The sequence below is a fragment of the Odocoileus virginianus genome, chromosome 6 (assembly GCF_023699985.2).
Source record: "Odocoileus virginianus isolate 20LAN1187 ecotype Illinois chromosome 6, Ovbor_1.2, whole genome shotgun sequence".
NCBI classification, from domain to species: domain Eukaryota; kingdom Metazoa; phylum Chordata; class Mammalia; order Artiodactyla; family Cervidae; genus Odocoileus; species Odocoileus virginianus.
In genome coordinates this window covers 87,637,940-87,656,616 of record NC_069679.1, presented here as the reverse complement: position 1 = coordinate 87,656,616, position 18,677 = coordinate 87,637,940, and the positions used below count along the sequence as shown (strand labels likewise).

Sequence of the window (18,677 nt, the reverse complement as noted above, 5' to 3'; positions counted from 1 at the left end):
ATCCACTTCCATTTTCTAGGTTGGTTTGAATTTTCAGATTGTTTAGTGCTTTGGGATTTAGTTGTGTATTTAGCATAGGGTCATGATCTAAACATTTGTGCTTCCAAATTGCTTGCCAGTTTCCCCTTTATCATTTGTTATAATAGATAATCTGTTTATATAAAATGCCTCGATTATCATATTCTGTATCGAGTTCTTTTACATATGAGGGGGTCTTTCCAGGCTGTGATCCTCTCTCTTCCCACATTCTTACACCAGGAACACACTCCCTCCACCCCAGTTCTTCTGATATGTTCTGAAACCTGCTATTTCTTGTTTTCACATTGTTCTCGGCTCTTCCTGCCTATTTATTTTCCAGATGAATGGTAGAATCATTTCTGTGGAGTTCCAAAAACCTCCCTTTGGGGTTTTGATAAAAATTGTATTCAATCTATAAATTAATCGGGAAGAATTTGGCATCTTTACAGTGTTCAGTCTTCCCATCCAGAAATACACATATGGACATTTAAAAATATCCTTTTGTATGTCTCCATGGAATTTTGTAGTTTTCTCTACATAAATTCAACACATTTTTTATTAAAGTATTTTAAGATAATTTTATATATGGGCTGCCTTTTTAATGGAATCTTTTCCCCCTTTAGTTTAGATCCAGTGGTTTTTAATATCACTTTTCCCCCAGTGATTGCCAAGTACTGACAAGAATCTAAGGGAAAAAACATATTTGTTTCTTTTCAAGCTTATAAGAGATTTAGATGCAGAACTGACTTTAAATGCAACATACAACTGGAGTCCTGAAAAGTCAGATTTCTTTAAAAATCATGTAACTGATGGGACTTCCCTGGCAGGCCAGTGATTAAGATTCCATGCTCCCAGTGCACGGGTCATAGGTTCTATCCCTGGTTCAGGAACTAAGATCCCGTATTCTATGGGTGTGGCCAAAAAATTACCATGTAACTTATTAGAGAAGGACTTCCCTGGTGGCTCAGTGGTAAAGAATCTGCCTGCGAAGGCAGGAGACCCAGGGTTGATCCCTGGATCAGGAATCTCCTCTTGAGAAGGAAAGGCCAACCCACTCCAGTATTCTTGCCTGGGCAATCCCATGGGAAGAGACTGGCAAGCTACAGTCCATGGGGTCACAAAAGATTCGACAGGATTTAGCAACGAAACAGCAGCAATGTATTAGAAAAGTAACTAACAGATGAATACTTGCAAATGTCCATACTCTTTTCGTCTAGGACATACAGAACTTAACCATCCAAAGCCAAATTCATGATCTCCTCCCTCGTATTAATCTCCTATGACTGCCATAACCAAATACCCTAGGCTTAGTGACTTAACACACATTTGTCAGCTTTCCATTCTGGAGGCCAGCAATCCAAAATGGGCCTCGCTGGGCCAAAATCAAGATGTCAGCAGGACTGCATTACACGCAGAGGCTCTAGGGTAAGATTCATTTCCAGATTCTGGAGGCCACCTGCACTCCTTGGCTCATGGCACCTTCCTCCATGTGCAAAGCCAGCAGCTTAGCATCTTCCAGTCTCTCTCTGACTCATTACCAAGCCTTCTGCTTCCCTCTTCCACCTTTAAGGACCCTTGAGATTACATGGGGCCCACCTGGATAATCTAGGAATAACCTCCCTTTGTAACGTCAGTGACCTTAATTCTCTCTTGTAATACAACCCTCTCCCCGCTTTCCCATGGAACATAACTGTACATTTCAGGATTCCGACCCGGACACCTTTGGAAGGCCATTATTCTGCCTACCTCAGCAAGGATGAACTTTCAAAATGTTGATTTAAGCACATTAGCCCTCTCCCTGAAGCAGTTCAGCAACTTCCTATAGCCCTTTGGATTATAACCAGAGTCCTTAAGTGGGCCACCAGGCCCTGAGCGATCTCGATCACGCTGCTCGGTCACTGGGCTCCGTGCTCATCATGTGCACTCTGGCCGCGAGGCTTCTTCCAGTTCCTTGGATGTTCCTGCTGTCTCTCGCCTCGAGGCCCTTGCGCATGCTGTCCCCTCTGCTGGACCGCTCTTCCCTGCCCGGCGCCTCGCTGGTAACTCTTAACTCTGGTCTCAACCCCATCCTGCTTCCTCGGGGACCCACCCCTGACCGCACCCAGCTCCCTTATCCTGCCCTCTCGCGGCGCCTTCTGCTCTCTCCGAGGTGCTCCGCTTCCCAGGTGGCCCAGATGGTAAGGAACCTGCCTGTGATGCAGAACCTGGGTTCCATCACTGGGATGCGAAGATCCCCTGGAGGAGGACATGGCAACCCACTCCAGTATTCTTGCCTGGAAAATCCCCATGAACAGGGGGCCTGGCGGGCTGCGGTCCATGGAGGTCGCAAAGAGTCGGACACGACTGAGGACTCAGCACAGCACACAGCGCACAAAGCACTCAGCACGCTGGTGATTCTGCTTCCTCCTTTAATTATTTAATGCTCTCCCTGGCTGGACGAAAAGCTGCAAGGGACTGTTTCTTTTTGGCTCACCCCTACATCTTCAGAACCTAATGCTCCTGGTTCATAGTGGCTGTTAGGGTGTATCTGATGAATAAATAAATGAACTCAAGGGTCTATTTTTTAATCTAATTCTTTAAATTTTATTTTACTATGTATCTATTTTTGGCTGTGCTGGGTCTTGCTTGTTTTATGTGAACTTCCTCTAGGTGCAGGGAGCAGGGACTCCTCTCCAGTTGCGAAGCACAGGCTCCAGGAGTTGTATCACATGGGCTTGGCTGCTCCGTGGCATGTGGAATCTTCCCAAACCTGGGACTGAACCCATGTCCCCTACACTGGCCGGCAGAGTCTTATCCACTGCATCACCAGGGAAGTCCTCAAGGACCTATTTCCAAGACAAAGGATTTTTAATGGATGTGTTCATTGGCACAGATATAAAAGCAGAAAGACCAGGGCATTTCCAAAGTCCAACAGACATGTAAATTATTATAGATCCATTTGGTAATATCACGTATGCTCAACTGCTCAGTGGTGTCCGACTTTTTGTGCCTCCATGGACCGTAGCCCGCCAGACCCCTCTGTCCACAGAGTGTCCAGGCAAGAATACTGGAGTGGGTTGCCATTTCCTATTCCAGAGGATAAAAGTATATACAGCCATTAAAGTGGAAATAATCAAGATTATAATGATGGGGGGTAAGTGTTTCTAGTACATTTAAATTAGCAGGATACAGAATTTCTTACCCTAATCAGAAAGCAAAGTGCCACAGTGATCACAGTAATTGGTTTAAGACTATTAGAGAGTAAGTGATATTGCTTTTCTCCCATTTCCAAACTTTCCTGTTCACATGTTCAATATAGCACATGTTCCTTGAATGCCAGTGTGTGCCAGGCACTGTGTCAACCCTAAGAACCACACAGTGAATCAAATGTAATAAAAATGTAATAAAGTGTAAAAACTGCAAGTTTACAGTCAAGTGAGGAGGAAAACTAATAATATAATGCAGATGGCCTAGCATTCATGGACTATCACTGTATTTGAAAAACATGGATTCCTTTACTACAGGAAACCATAGCACCATATGCCAAGAAAATACTTTTACATTACGTTCATCATCATTATGGCATTAAAATTCTTAATTTTGGGGGGAAAATTGTAGGAGTAGACCCATTTCGTTTAGGCTTTGAAGATTTCCTTAATTGTCTTTCTAGTCCTTGAAAGTGAAAGTTGCTCAGTTGTGTCCAACTCTTTGCAACCCCATGGACTATACAGTCCATGGAATTCTCCAGGCCAGAATACCAGCGTGGGTAGCCTTTCCCTTCTCCAGGGGATCTTCCCAACCCAGGGATTGAACCCAGGTTTCCTGCATTGCAGGTGGATTCTTTACTGATTCATCAGGGAAGCCCCATTTTCTAGTCCTTAATCACCACTTTCTAAGACATAGACGGTATACCCTCCAAGGAAAACACCTGGACTCATGATGAACTTTTCCTGGTCCCATGGTTCAGCTACCTGAAAAAGTTGCACGCAGGTGGTCACAGGGACACCTCTGATGCCTGCCTAATGCAGACTTGTTCCAAACAGTGTGTCCTCAGCCCCCAATTCTAGGAAACTGGAAACAGTTTCCCCAACACAGATTCTCCTGGTTTCATCTTCTCACACTGAGGCACTCGTGGCTCTGCCCCTGTGCTGGCCCATAATGTAAATACTTAATTTGTTTAATAAATATCCTGAAATAGCCCCGTGGAGTTGTTACCAGAAGGGCACGAACCTTTTAACTCACTCCGCCAGCACCGATCAGCACTTAATGTCTTTAATGATCGTCGGGATCTTTTTTAGTGGCTGGAATACTCCATAATCAATGATGTGGCCCTGCCTGGAGGCAGGAGAGACTGGATAATGGGAGGGAAATGTCACACTGGATGGGGCCAGTAATTTGAATCCCTGAAATCCGTATTGCTGTGGCCATTTATGGGTGAGTCCAGTTTCTTCCCAAGGCTAGGAAGAGCCCCACCCCAAGCACGACACACACACACACACACACACCTCACACTCCAAATGTGATTTACACATTACTGAAACTGCGCCATGAGCCAGCTTGCATTCTCAGCCTAAAACCTTTGAAGACTCCCTAGCCCTCCCACCCACTCTGGAAGGCAAATGTCATGCCAGCCTCTGGCACTGTGGTCACCCCCTGGAGAATGGATTGTCAGTCCTGGGCAGGTGGGGAGCGGTCTAACAGGTCTGTCAGGACAAGAGGGTCATGCACTTTGTGGGACCTCATTAAGGTGGGGGAGGACGTGCACCCCTTCTTTTTAGCATCCCTCATACTAACCTTGGGAGTCACTCTTTCAGGGATAGAAAAGAAGTCCTGTCTCCTAGCTGTTGTATGAAGAAGCCCTTCCACGCGTCAGTGCTCAAGTATTCTCTCTGCGCTTGGACCTGGGGCTCCTTGATCTTAGCATAGGATTTGATTGATTTGCCCATGTTCATTCTCTTTGCATTTCATAATTTTCTAAACATTTGCCATATGCCCTCTGAACCTTCATCTCTTTCGGCTGAAATTCTCATCGGAAAAGCCCTTGTGTTCATTCCATTTGATGTGCCTTTGCCATTATAGATGGCCTTTGTGAACAGGGTACTTCTGATAATCGGAGGGAATTGTTTCATTATGAAATGTTTCATTTTTTTTATGTTGCTTATTATTGTTCACAGACTCAGAGGTTTTAAATGCTGAGAGTATGTTGTAAACAAAACCATCAATAATTTATTGTAATTATGCAGAAGTAAGGCCAGATTTTCCATTGGCTCAGCGATGCACATCATTGAGAAGTGGCCTAAGAGGTGAAATCTTATTTTTCCCAAATGGATTATTTAAAACTGTAGGGTGAACAGTTAAAAATCTTAATTTTTATAAATTCCTGTACTCTCACTTAGTGAGAAAAATAACACTATGCCCTGACTTGATAGAATTTCCAAACAATGTTCCTATAACCAAGTTATTAATATATAGAGTTAATCCCTTGGATTACTGGTGAGTCTCTGCTAACACACGATGAGAATATCTTTCAGGATTTGGCCATGCCACAGTCCCTGGGGTGACTGTCAGGTCCTGTACACTCCTTTGAAATGTGAGGGCTTTTAATTAGAAGGAACAATGGATATTCTTTCTTTCTATATTATTATATTATTATCATTCTGTTGCCAGAACTCCCAGTGGCATCTAATTGCAAGGGAGACTGGAAAATGTGGCTTAGCTATGTTCTCAGGAAGAAAAGGAAACAAGTTTTGTTGAACACATAGCAGACTCTGCCATGGAAACAGACTCCAGCCATCCTGAAATGGATAAACAGAGGGTCAATGATCCCAGCTCCTTTTCCTACCAACCTGTTTTATCCCCACCAACTTGAAATGCCTCTTTTGACCACTACTGAATTCCTCTGTGTGTGTGTGTGTGTGTGTGTGTGTGTGTGCATCGATGCCATTCTCCTTTATTAATTCCTGGGCCATAAGGACACTGAGGCTTTATGTTGTTTTGATATTATTATTATTTTTTGGAAAAAAATATTCTCCTGACATATTTCTTTCTCCAGATAAACTTTAGATTCAGTTTATCTGCCTTCCTTAAAAAAGGAAAGCACAAATAAGTAAACAAAAAATTCCACAGTCCCATCATGTATTATTAAAAATATATTCTACTCGAAAACATCATACTACTAGGGAAAATGAGCATCACCTGACAATTGGTGTTTTCTGACTCTGAGGAAGTATGCTTTTAAAAAAGCAAGCTTCCCTATCTGACAGGGGCTAACAGCATTATCAGCAGGGCATTTATAAATGGCTTGATGTTTAGAGTTCATATTTCATCTTCGACTCTATTTGTTGCATTAGCAAAATGAAGCTCATTAAGCTTTATTCTTTTAGCCCATCTCTCCAAGCATCTGAACCCACTAATACTCAGCTTTCTTGTCTGGAAGTATGTAATCTTTCCTACATCACACTTGAAAGTTCAGCTCATTCTTAAACCTCCAATCAAGGCTATGAACTTGTTGTTTTCAGAGAGGCCACATCTGCGCATGGAGCCATTACGCCATCTGTTAAAGTGGTCAGAGTTCATTTTATTGCCTCCTTTGTGGAAGGACTTGTACTGTAAAAGCATGTTATTGAAAACATAATTTTCCTTATCATTATGCTTTCTTTCTAGCCAGATCATAACCTGCTAGAAGTCTATGGAGCATAGTGTGAAAAGCTCTTCAGAAGAGCTGTTCTTAAGAGATTAAATGATTGCCATCTCTGGCCCACTTCTTTTATCTCATAATCAAGTTCACGATGATACTAGATATCTCAGCTGAAGTGATTATATATTTGAAATAGAAATGGCTTTCTCTCCATTCATATTTCACACTGTTGAAGGCAGGATCATTTTTTTTTCCTATTTATATATACTTACGGATCTTTAAACCTGTCCACAGGGTTGAAGACTCAAAACTACTATTTAAAAGCTAAAAATGGCTGATTGGGGGCTGGCTTGCCATTTTAGACTTTTGGTACAAATACACTAGTAGTAGATTGAGATCCAGTGTAGATTTATCAAAATGTAGAGCTGTATCAGCTTAGCAATCATAGCCCAACCATTCGACTTGACCAGCGAGAAGCCTGAATTCACAGCAGCTGAGACACTTGCCCAGGATCACCCAGCCTCGCTGAGACAAAAGCTCACTCCTGGGCCTTTTCTGGTGGACCACACTGCTCCCTGCTATATTGAGAGCAGGCTCTTAGACAGACATGGCATGCAGAGGGAACAGACAACCTAGTGACCCAAAAGGATAGGAAACAGATTTTTTTATTATTAGTTCAGAGAGACTCACTTTGGTTTTTGTTCTTTATCCCTAAAGCTCTCTGATATAAGCTATTTTCTGCCATCACAATTTCTCTTCCGGAGACTCAAACTGAGTAAAAAGATCATGTCACTATGTATTAGTGGTTCTGCTAAAACACTTATAGAGAAGGAATATGAAACTCTTTGCCAGAAATGAGACTTTGGGCTATATGTTGATTGCATTTATACACATGTGCACAAGTAGTCAATAATCAGACATTCTGAAAGTACATTCTTTCCTCCTTTTAAAATACCTCTAGCTTTAAATAAGACTCCTTGTTTTAAAAACCTTGTAAATAGGAAAAAGTGAGTCATTATTTATGGTTAATCATTTTTGCCAGCTGTGACTGCATTTCACATCCATTTTTCTTTTTTTTGGACTGGAGAATCTATTCTGTCACTGTTTAGGGAAAAAACCATATTGGTCCCATCAATAGCTTCCTTCAGCACATAATCACAGTTAAGGCAGTGTAAACAAAGATTTTTGTTGGATTGCAGTGAGAAAGTAACTTCTTTAGAATGCAGAATTATGGAGACTAATCCAGTATCTTCAGATAGCACCCAAAGGGAAAATCTGAGTTATTTGGGGGTTTCTTTCAAAATGGAATAATTATTTCAAAAATATTGAATTTATGAGTGTCTATTCTATAACTACCAAGTTCCAGATACTGAAAAGTTTAGAAAAGATTTCAGGTGGGATACCTGACATGTCAGGATGCTTTTATTTGCACATACCAGGAAATACTTTTTAGACTGCTTTTAACAACCCAGGGAATTTATTGGATCAGGTAACTGAAAGTTTTGAAACTGGGCATGCTTCAGGTCTAGTTGATTAGGCTCCAACTCACTCTGTAATTCTTCTGACTCTTCCCTTCACTGTATGTAGCACATCTTCAGGCTGATAATTGACCATGAAAAGCAAATGCATAAATTTTTAGATCAGTGACTCAGAGAACTCTTACGGAAGTGGTACTCTTGTGTCAGGAAAATGACTGCTGTAAGGTCATGCCACCTCTGCATCCCAGCTGTCCAGTGAGAGAGCTGCTTCTTTCTCAGCTGACAAACAAAAGCCCAGGCCTCATTATGACTAACCCAACTCTTTACCCAGAATCCACCTGCCAACGTGGGAGAGACAGGAGATGTTCAATCCCTGGGTCAGGAAGATCCCTTGGAGTAAGAAATGGCAACCCACTCCAGTATTCTTGCCTGGAGAATCCCCAGGAACAGAGAGGAGCCTGGCAGGCTACAGTCTGTGGGGTCACAGAGAGTCAGTCATAACTCAGCAGCTGAGCACATATTCACACAACTCTTTACCCATCAGTACCGGTCAGAGGAGGAATGGCATGTACTAATTAGCCAGTGATCCCTCAAACCAGTCACTACAGGTAAGGAGAGTAGGGTTAAACTGGTTGGCTTAAGCCAGTGGGATCCCACTTGGGGAACTTGGGGTGGGGATCCATTCACCCAAACAACACAGCTGAGTAGCACAGGTGACAGGGAAGTAACCAACAGCATGCACTGTGTCTCTCATCTAGTAGGCAGGACCTGGTCCTAAGGAGGCCAGAGTTTTGCCTGGCTTGTGTCATCTTTTCTTCCTGGCCAGGCTTTTATCCTCCATAGTTCATCCTAAGTGGCCAATTCCACCACCAGCCCACGACCAGTCCATAGCTATACCTCTGTGTCCAGAAGGCAGAAGAACACTCTTATATTGAGGAACACATGATCCTCGCCTAAAGTCTAAATACCATGTATTGTAGGCAGACTAAATAGTATTAAATAAGACATGTATATGAGACAATGAAAGGAAGATTCTCTTCTGGCTGTCCTTGGCGTTTCAATTGCCTGAAATTTCAAACTTCAGAGCTCTTCTGAAAGGCAATATTTAATTTGCTCTAAAAGTCAGCTCCCAAAGAGAAGAAACTGATCTGTTTCACTAGTGAGTTCCCTGTTACCTGAACGAGACTCTGCTGTGACATGCTACCACTGATGGCAATTTAAATGCCCCGTGAGAACTCCATCTCTCAGACTTTCCTCTGCGTCAGCCTGAGATCTTCCTGAAAGCAGAGCTTTAGATGATGTTGCGCAGGTTGCTTGTTTGGGGTACAACCTCGGGGAGCAAGGGCGGAACGGTGAGTGAGGGCAAGCCTGAGGTGAAGGAGGGCTTCCCTGGGTCCAGAGAGGCGCCTCAGAAGGACCAAAGGACAGTGAATCCACTGACAGCTGACCCCTCACGGGGCAAGAATCACCTAGGGGGCGTTAACGCCCTTTTTTATACTTGCGACGGCGCGGGCGAGGGCCGGGGTTAGAGCCACGGTGGACGGTTGGAAGCACCTGGCAACGGGAGGCATCGCAGCAGAAGATGAGCGGCCAGAGTGAGGCGGCGCGGGAAGGGGCTGCGGACTCGCTGAGGTGAAGGCGGCAGACAGAGCCGCGGAGGGAGCCGCGAAAGACCGGAAACCAGCTAAACGCTTCTTCCGGCTTTCCTGTGCGTCTGAGCGACTTTCCCTAACACACGTCTTTAACAAGGTAGAATTAATGAACTCGTGGCCGACTGAACGGCCGCCGAGCCCCACAGGCCTCTCATCAACAAGGAGGCAAGCGCGCCGGCGGGGAGGACCCGCGGGTCCCCCGGAAAGGCAGGGCGCTCGCAGCCTGACGGTCGGTGGTCTTCAATGGCCGCCCGCTCGCGCCCAGCAGGGGCTCCTCGCTTGGACGGACATTCTAGCTCTCACCATTCAGTCAGTATGACAGCTCTGACCTTAACATAACAGCAGTTTTGACTTTTTTCCTTTAAATTACTCCGTGAAGAATCGGAGAGAAAGAGGGCCTCTCTCCCTTTCTCCCCGTCCCTCAAATTCCACTCAGAAAAATTTTCTCATCTCAGTCTTTGCCTCCACGTTAAATTTCTCATCCATGTTTCAGGTGAGTGAAATGGGGCGTCAACTTCCAACACCCGTGTGACTATCCCAGTGACTCAGGGTAACTGCCGACTGCCCGCTTGTGTGCTGCGAACACAGACGCGCCCGCCGCTGCTCTGTTATCACCCCGAGGGCTTGCCTCCCCAGATGTCTTCTCTGGGCTCCACCAAAACCTTCGTGTCGGCAGGGCAGAGCACTGAGGCAACGATCTGCTTAATCGAGCCAAGAAACATGGGTGCCTCCCCTGCCGCGCAGTCACTTGTTTGGGGCCGGGGCATATCTTTAAAGCAGTTTTCTAGTAAGTGTAGATTTAGCTGGAATGTTACAGAGAATGGCCTCCACCTCTGGCTCCTCTCAGTTCAGTTCAGTCGGTCAGTAGTGTCCGACTCTTTGCAACCCCGTGGACTGCCGCACACCAGACCTTCCTGTCCATCACCAGCTCCCGGAGTTTACTCAAACTCATGTCCATTGAGTTGACGATGCCATCCAACCATCTCATCCTCTGTCATCCCCTTCTCCTCCTGCCTTCAATCTTTCCCACCATCAGGGGCTTTTCGAATGTGTCAGTTCTTTGCATCAGGTGGCCAAAGTATTGGAGTTTCAGCTTCAACATCAGTCCTTCCAATGAACACCCAGGACTGATCTCTTTTAGGGTGAACTGGTTGAATCTCCTTGCAGTCCAAGGGACTCTCAAGAGTCTTCTCCAACACCACAGTTCAAAACATCAATTCTTTAGCACTCAGCTTTGTTTATGATCCAACTATCACATCCATACATGACCACTGGAAAAACCATAGCCTTGACTAGATGGACTTTTGTTGACAAAGTAATGTCTCTGCTTTTTAATATGCTATCTAGGTTGGTCATAACTTTCCTTCCAAGGAGCAATCTGTCTTTTAATTTCATGGCTGCAATGACCATCTGCAGTGATTTTGGAACCCCAAAAAAATAAAGTCAGCCACTGTTTGCACTGTTTCCCCATCTATTTGCCATGAAGTGATGGGACCAGATGCTATGATCTTAGTTTTCTAAATGTTGAGCTTTAAGCCAACTTTTTCACTCCCCTCTTTCACTTTCATCAAGAGGCTTTTTAGTTCGTCTTCACTTTCTGCCATAAGGGTGGTGTCATCTGCATATCTGAGGTTATTGATATTTCTCCTGGCAATCTTGATTCCAGCTTGTGCTTCATCCAGCCCAGTGTTTCTCATGATGTACTCTGCATATAAGTTAAATAAGCAGGGTGACAACATACAGCCTTGACATACTCCTTTTCCTATTTGGAGCCAGTCTGTTGTTCCATGTCCAGTTCTAACTGTTGCTTCCTGACCTGCATACAGGTTTCTCAAGAGGCAGGTTAGGTGGTCTGGTAGTCCCATCTCTTGAAGAATTTTCCACAATTTATTGTGATCCACACAGTCAAAGGCTTTGGCATAGCCAATAAAGTAGAAATAGATATTTCACTGGAATTCTCTTGCTTTTTTTGATGATCCAGCAGATGTTGGCAATTTGATCTCTGGTTCCTCTGCCTTTTCTAAAACCAGCTTGAACATCTGAAGTTCACAGTTCACGTATTCTAGCTCCGTGGTTTTCAACCAGGGATGGTTTTGTCCCTCGACCCTCACAAGAGACACCTGGCAATATCCAGAGGCAGTTTTGACTGTCCCAATGGGGAAGGGTCCTCCTGGCATCAGATGGATAGAAACCAGGGATGCTGCTAAACATCCTAGAGTGCACAGGCCCGACAGCCTTCATGGCAAAGAGTGATCCGGCCCCCAACGTCGACAGCACCGAGATTGAGAAATCCTGCTCTATTGAAGATTTAGACATTGTGAAATAAGGTCACTTGTTTAGAAAATTCAGACCAAGAAGAAAGGAAATACTCCTTCAGTTGAAAAAGATACCAGTACTAAAGAATATTTTAATCCAAAACAGCCCATAGGACAAATTTGTGTTTAGTTTATAATCTTCCACTTCTGCTCAAATGAATATAGATGTTTATGAGATTACAGTTATAATATATATAGTTTTTATTCTTGTTTCCACATAAAAACATCACTTTTATAGTCTTTATATCATTTCAATAGAGAATGTTCCATTGTTTCAATTCCTTCACTGTTTGTTTCTCTCCTTCCTTTTTTTGTTTTAAACTAACTTGAGCAAAAGCATGTACTCTGAATTGAAATCTGACTTTGGAGGTCTAACCATGGGGTACTCTTGAATTATTTTACAACAAAAAGTATTTTCAAAACATTACAAGAAGTTAAGTGTTAAAAGTGTTAGCCTCTCAGTCGTGTCCAACTCTTTGCAACCCCATGGACTGTAGCATGCCAGGCTCCTCTGTCCATGGAGTTCTCCAGGCAAGAATACTGGCATGGATTGCCATTCCCTTCTCCAGGGGATCTTCCTGACCCTGGGACTGAACCCAGGTCTCCTGCATTACAGGCAGATTTTTTACCTTCTGAGCCACCAGGGAAGCCCCTTACAAGAAACTGGCATGATGTGAATGTTGTTGCACAAGGAACATGTCCTGCTTGTGAGAGAAACATTTGCTGTTTATGTCTTTTTTAAATTTAAAAACAACCTGTTTTTCTCTAGAATATAATGTTGGAGCAGCAGTACAGCTGAGCTTAATAAAAATTTCACAGTGTGGAACCCTGGATCCTTCAAGGTGGGGACCACTTACCCTCTAAGATCACAGGAAAACATCTCGTCTCGGCTAAGTCCACACGACATCCCCAAAAGGAGAGCAAATCTTGCGTAACAAATCAGGATGTACAAAGACAAATGCTAAAGCTTATGGAAATAGAAGTAATTATAACCACTTATCTGATAAGTCCAAAAAATGTCGGAATTTTAAAAGATAAGAAAACTGTTGGGATTCAGCTGAATGGATAGAGTGTAGACCTGCCTGAAATTCTCAGTGTATCGCGTTGTCACCCTGGGTCCTCTGCCCTTCAAAGTCCAGATAGGATTGCCTGGAACTCCCATTCCATTTCCTGTGGAATTTTACAGCACTTTATGAGGTTTTGCAAATTTCTGGAAGACCTGTGGCTCTGAGTTCTCGTTTCTGTCTAAGCTCGTTCAGTTGATGGGTCATCTTCCCGCCCCCCACTGACTTTCCCTGCTCTCTGCTACACCCACTCAGACTGAACTCATCCTCAGTGCCAGATTCGGTGCCCACACCCCAACACACATCCCCTCAGACTGTGTGGCCGTCACAGTCCTTGGTGAGGATGAACGAGAAGTTCCAACACGCAGCACGGACAGCCTCGGAGTACACATAGATGTGGTGGTTAATTAAGGGACTTTTGAGCACGGGCACTTTCTTGGGCCAGTTACCCTCTCGTTGCATCCCACCCTCCTCCCCACCAGTCAGTAGCCCCTTCTTCTTGCATCTTCTCTGTTTTTTTTTTTTTTTTCATCACCACATGGCATTCGGGATCTTAGTTCCCTGACCAGGGATCAAACCTGTGCCCCCTGAAGTGGAAGGTTGTCTTAACCAATGGACCACCAGGGAATCCCCTCTGTTATCTTTCTTGTCATCTCCTCCACCCACACGGTCCTAAAATGTTCATACTGAGTCACACAGAGCAGTTCAACTCTCTGGAGTTCCTACTCCCCAGATCAATTCCAGCTCTCCCTTTGCCTCTCAAAAACAAGCAAATCAAAAAGTCTTTAACCGGCTTTACATGTCTAAAAGCAGTTACTGTTGTTCATGGCAATTTATTTTCTTTTCATCTATCTTTATAAACTGTTCATTCCTTTAAAAAGTCAGCTGTGAAATATAAGCCTGTGTGTGTGTGTGTGTGTGTGTCAAAGTGAAAGTTGCTCAGTCGTGTCCAACTCTCTTCGACCTCATGAACTGTACAGTCCATGGAATTCTCCAGACCAGGATACTAGAGTGCCTTTCCCTTCTCCAGGGCATCTTCCCAACCCAGGGATTGAACCCAGGTCTCTCACATCACAGGCAGGTTCTTTACCAGCTGACCCACAAGGGAAGTCCAAGAATACTGGAGTGGGTAGCCTATCCCTTCTCCAGGGGATCTTCCTGAATCAGGGATCGAATCGGGGTCTCCTGCATTGCAGGTGGATTCTTTACCAACTGAGCTACCAGTGAAGTGTGTGTGTGTGTATTCAGGCTTATATTTCATATGTGTGTGTGTATATATATATATATATATATATAGTCCTATGTCCGGTAAAAGAGCAGTTACTTAAGTGGCTTTAAGTGCTTGGGCTTCAGCTATAGGGCAGGTTAGATGCAGTGTCCAGTGTTCTGCTTTAGTTTCCAGCTTCCTGTTCTTTGTCTCTTGACTGTTCACCCAGTCACGCAACGGGTGCCTTCCGTCTGTTGCTCTTCTAGGCAACCTCAGTTTCTGGAGTCCATCTCTCACTTGGACTCTTGCATCTGGTCTGTGTTTACAAAATGCGGCTGGGCATGGAGACCACAGCTGACCATTCTTGATGGGTCCCCGAGCGATGGCTCCTAGGCGCCATCATCAGTCTGTTATTTCTCTGCCTAGGATTTCGACTCTGTAAAAACAGTGATGACATACTTTCTTTAGTCCCCCCAAACCTCCTGGGAGGCAGTATATATTCTGCAGTGTTGTCCACTGTTTCCCCAGATTCATTTATTCCACAAATTCATTCACTCTGTAAATAGTCATTGCCGACTGTGGGCCAAGAGATGGGGACGTTGCAGCGAACAAGAGAAGGTTCTTGCCTTCCCAGCACTTATTTCTAGTTGGAGTGATGGTGGTGGAATATTTCAGTGCTGAATGTGTATCAGTGACACCGAGACAGCACACTGTGGTTTCAGAAGGAGAGTGTACTCCTTTTAGTGTTGAACAGTGTAAACAGAAACCATGAAACTTTACATAATGATGTCGCCTTCATCTCCTCAGCACCACCGATTCTACCCACCAGCACATCTGCTCTTCTATCACACAGCGATCTGAGTGTGGGTGCTGTGAAAGCTTCCTTCTTTGGAATAATGCCGTCTGCAATGAAAAACAGTATTTTAGCTTTTAAAATTATAGCTCTGAAATGTGAATTTCCTCTTCATTCTCCTTGAGACGACCATTATATATATGTGATGAGGAAGGAAAGTTGGAAGACGGTATTTTACCATGTCTCATTCTAAATATAAACACAATGCTCCTCCATTCATTATAAAAATGCCACTCCAAGCTTTATGAATAAACTTTCCCATTTTAATACCTGCTGGTTATACCATAACCATTTTATGATGGGAAGCTTTGGCAAAGATAGCAAGAAAAATAAGAAGTTAATGCAATTACAAAAAGGTTATTTACTGAGAGAATCAGGCAAAGGGATTGCCTTTTCTACAAGTATTCAGCATCTCAATAAGTGAATAAACACACACACACACACATATATATAGAAACAGTTTATCCTAAATATTACTTCTCTAAGTTATCTACTTAACTCACCCTATGAGATTTATAGTTCAATCATGCCAGTTCAGAGTGGAAAGAAAAAAAGGCCATTTATCTAATCCAATTCCTTGGGAAAAAATACTTAGGCAATATTAAGAATCTTCAATTATCTTATTTAATAAAGGGGATGATTTATACTCTGTAGTCAGTAACATGTGATACTGATTATTTTAATCCCTTAGAAGAATCTGCCATTCCGCCTTTGGTCCTGTACAGCATGAAATTGTCATGTATATTTCACCAAAAGAAGTAGCAAGAATAATGGGCCCTACAGTCTGCAGTCATCTTAAACTAACATACTGCAACATGGTTTTGCCCTGGGGCAGAGAAGTAGGGATTTTTCTTTACTTCAAAAGAATGAAAAATTATTATCACTCTATCCCATACTGTTATAGACTTCAGAGACTTTGGCATGAAATATTCAGAAAGTTTATTTTAGAATTCAATATTTTAAAAGCCTGCTTTAAAACTATTACAGTGATTAGTGGCTCTGTTACTTGGACCAGTCCTTGCTTTAAAAAGCCCTTTGTCTGGGTTGATACCATTTGCTGTTTCAACAAAATATAATTTGCACCCACCCAGGAGCGCCACATAAGGCATGTAATGCATTGTTTTAGAATACCTCCCAAAGAGGAATTGTGACCACAGCTCAACAGTTATCTTTCAAACACAGTCTTAAAGTAATCACTGCTGTCACTGGTAGCAGCTGAATGTATTGCTTACGCCACGATTTTCTCCCTTTGCCATGTGTTATGTTAACTAGGGGGACCGAGCACCATTTCTCTGCTCCCTGTTCAAAGGAGCAATGCCCCTGTCTCAGTGGCCCTAGGGACACTTAGGCACAACCCGGCTGAGGCCACTCATACCCTCAGCTGACCAGTCAGAGGCTCACGCCTTCACCCCTCTTCCTAGGATTCAGAAAAGCTTATCGGGTGTTTGTGAGGAATTAACTGAGCTTCCGAGGCCATGAATGAAGTCAACGAAAACTTCCGGAGCTTGGGTTAGCTGTGTGGTAACTGCAACACAGCCACTTCTGTCTGGAACATCTTATTCACATAGGGAGACGTGGAACAGTGTGTGAAGCCCGCGTTTGGGAATGTAACCATCCTGAGTTTCCTGTGATCCTACCAGCACATTAGACCCCTTAATGGTCCGTGTCTGCAGAATGGGCCCGTCCTGGTGTCTGTGCACAGACTCAGTGAGATGGGCAGTGTAAAGGCAGTGCGAGGCAAGATGTCAGTCACTATAGTTATTTACTCCCAAAATGTTTTTCCTTTTTAAAAATATTTATTCATCTGGCTGCTTCAGGTCTTAGTTACGGTCTGTGGAATCTTCTTTGTCAAGCATGGGATCTCCTTTTTAAACTGTGGCCTGTATGATCTTTTTTAGCAGCAGCATGCAGGGTCTTTTAGTTGTGGCATTTGGGATCTAGTTCCCTGACCAGGATTCTAACTGGGGCTCTCTGCACTGGGAGCAGGGACTCAGCCACTGGAACACCAGATAAGTCCCCTAGAAGGTTTTTCTTACCTCTTAATTCTTTACTCCACACTTCTGTTGTGCAATGTGTGGTGGGAAAAATCAAAATGGTGTCAGTGTTGCCAAGAACTCTCTGCCACGGGGCCAGGAGACCAGTAAGGAAGTGTGACTTATGGACATTAAAGTCCTTTGTCATCCAGAACACCTTCCAGAAACTCAAGATACTTACTGGACTCTTACCCTGAAACAACTTGGGAGTCCTCAAGGACAAATATTTTCCGACTTGAGTCAGAGTCAATCACAGTTGTCACCAGGCAACTTTTAACAACCCTGTGGCTTTTCATCTCTTCTTCAGGACACTTTCAGGGTTACCCAAGTTTGTATTTCCTGAATTACAATTCTTCTAGAATCCAAATAAACTCTCTTCTTTGCAGCCTCCTGCCTTGCTTTTTTGGTTGACAGATGCATGTATATTTATTGACATATCACAGAAAGAATTTGCAGGATGGCTAGAAAAATCATCACTCCTGCCATTTTTAATATAAACAAATATAACCTGTGCGTTTGGTGACATTCCTTTAAATGTATTGAATATATAATTTCTGTAGGTTTTAATAGACACTTTTTCCTTTCCTTCTCTCCTTAGGTATTATCAATGCAAAAAAAAAAAAAAAAAAAAAAAAGGATAGCCATTGATCTCAGCCTTCTAGCGGATAAGATAGGTGCCTGTCACATAGAGAAATGAAGTGCAGAAGTAGAACGAAACTCACTGTAAATCACTTTCTGTTTCATTTTCCAGGGAAGTAGATCAAGACTCAGATGGTCATGTCAGCTTTAAAGACTTCGAATATGCCATGAACTCTGGACAAAAGTAAGCCTAACTGCTTGTATGCAACTTCTGGGGAGACCAGAATAGATGGTGATGTAATGAGATGTCAGATTCCACCCTAGCGATGCTGTCATACTGCATACCTTCCATTAAACTCTCTATTATGGTCTTCAGATGCTCACAACTGCTTGCATCTCAGACTCCTAGACGTGGTTATTATGATTATAAGTTATCTCCTTCCATGTGGCCCCAGTCCTAAGTCCAGTTGCTGCTGGCACTGCTGCTGGGGTCGTCCCCAACCCTTCCTCTTCTCTCGCAGCTCCCGACTCCCACCCACATCACAGGCAGGGAGGCTCCACTCATTTCCTGGTCCTCGACACCCACCCAAAGACTCCCTGGTCCTCAGCAGGTCCTGACACCCAAGGAGAGGGTGTTTTTTTCATGCCAGTGGTGCCGGTTTCCTTTGTGCATTCAGCACTGGTTGATCAAATAATAGCATCTGCATGTACTGAGTGTTGACTGTGTTCCAAGCAATGAGCAATGGAAAACAAAGACCAAAGACTTCTCTAAGAAAAGGTATCCTTGTTGCCGTTTAGTTGATAAATCATGTCTGACTCTTTGTGACCCCAGGGACTGTAGCCTGCCAGGCTTCTCTGTCCA

At 43.7% G+C, this 18,677-nt stretch overlaps 1 protein-coding gene across 3 annotated transcripts in view; it reads left to right on the top strand.

Annotated features, from left to right (window-relative positions):
- The window catches only part of EFCAB11 (EF-hand calcium binding domain 11), a 163,857-nt gene extending 145,667 nt beyond the window's left edge, over positions 1–18,190 (top strand). For all 3 annotated transcript variants that reach the window (XR_011488415.1, XM_020900233.2, XM_070469778.1), the window contains one exon: positions 17,988–18,190. Coding sequence is in view for 1 of the 3 variants with exons in the window: in XM_020900233.2 (XP_020755892.2) it covers positions 17,988–18,063 (76 nt within the window). In the remaining 2 variants the exon portion in view is untranslated. The remainder of the gene's footprint in view (positions 1–17,987) is intronic.
- The last annotated feature ends 487 nt before the right edge of the window (positions 18,191–18,677 follow it).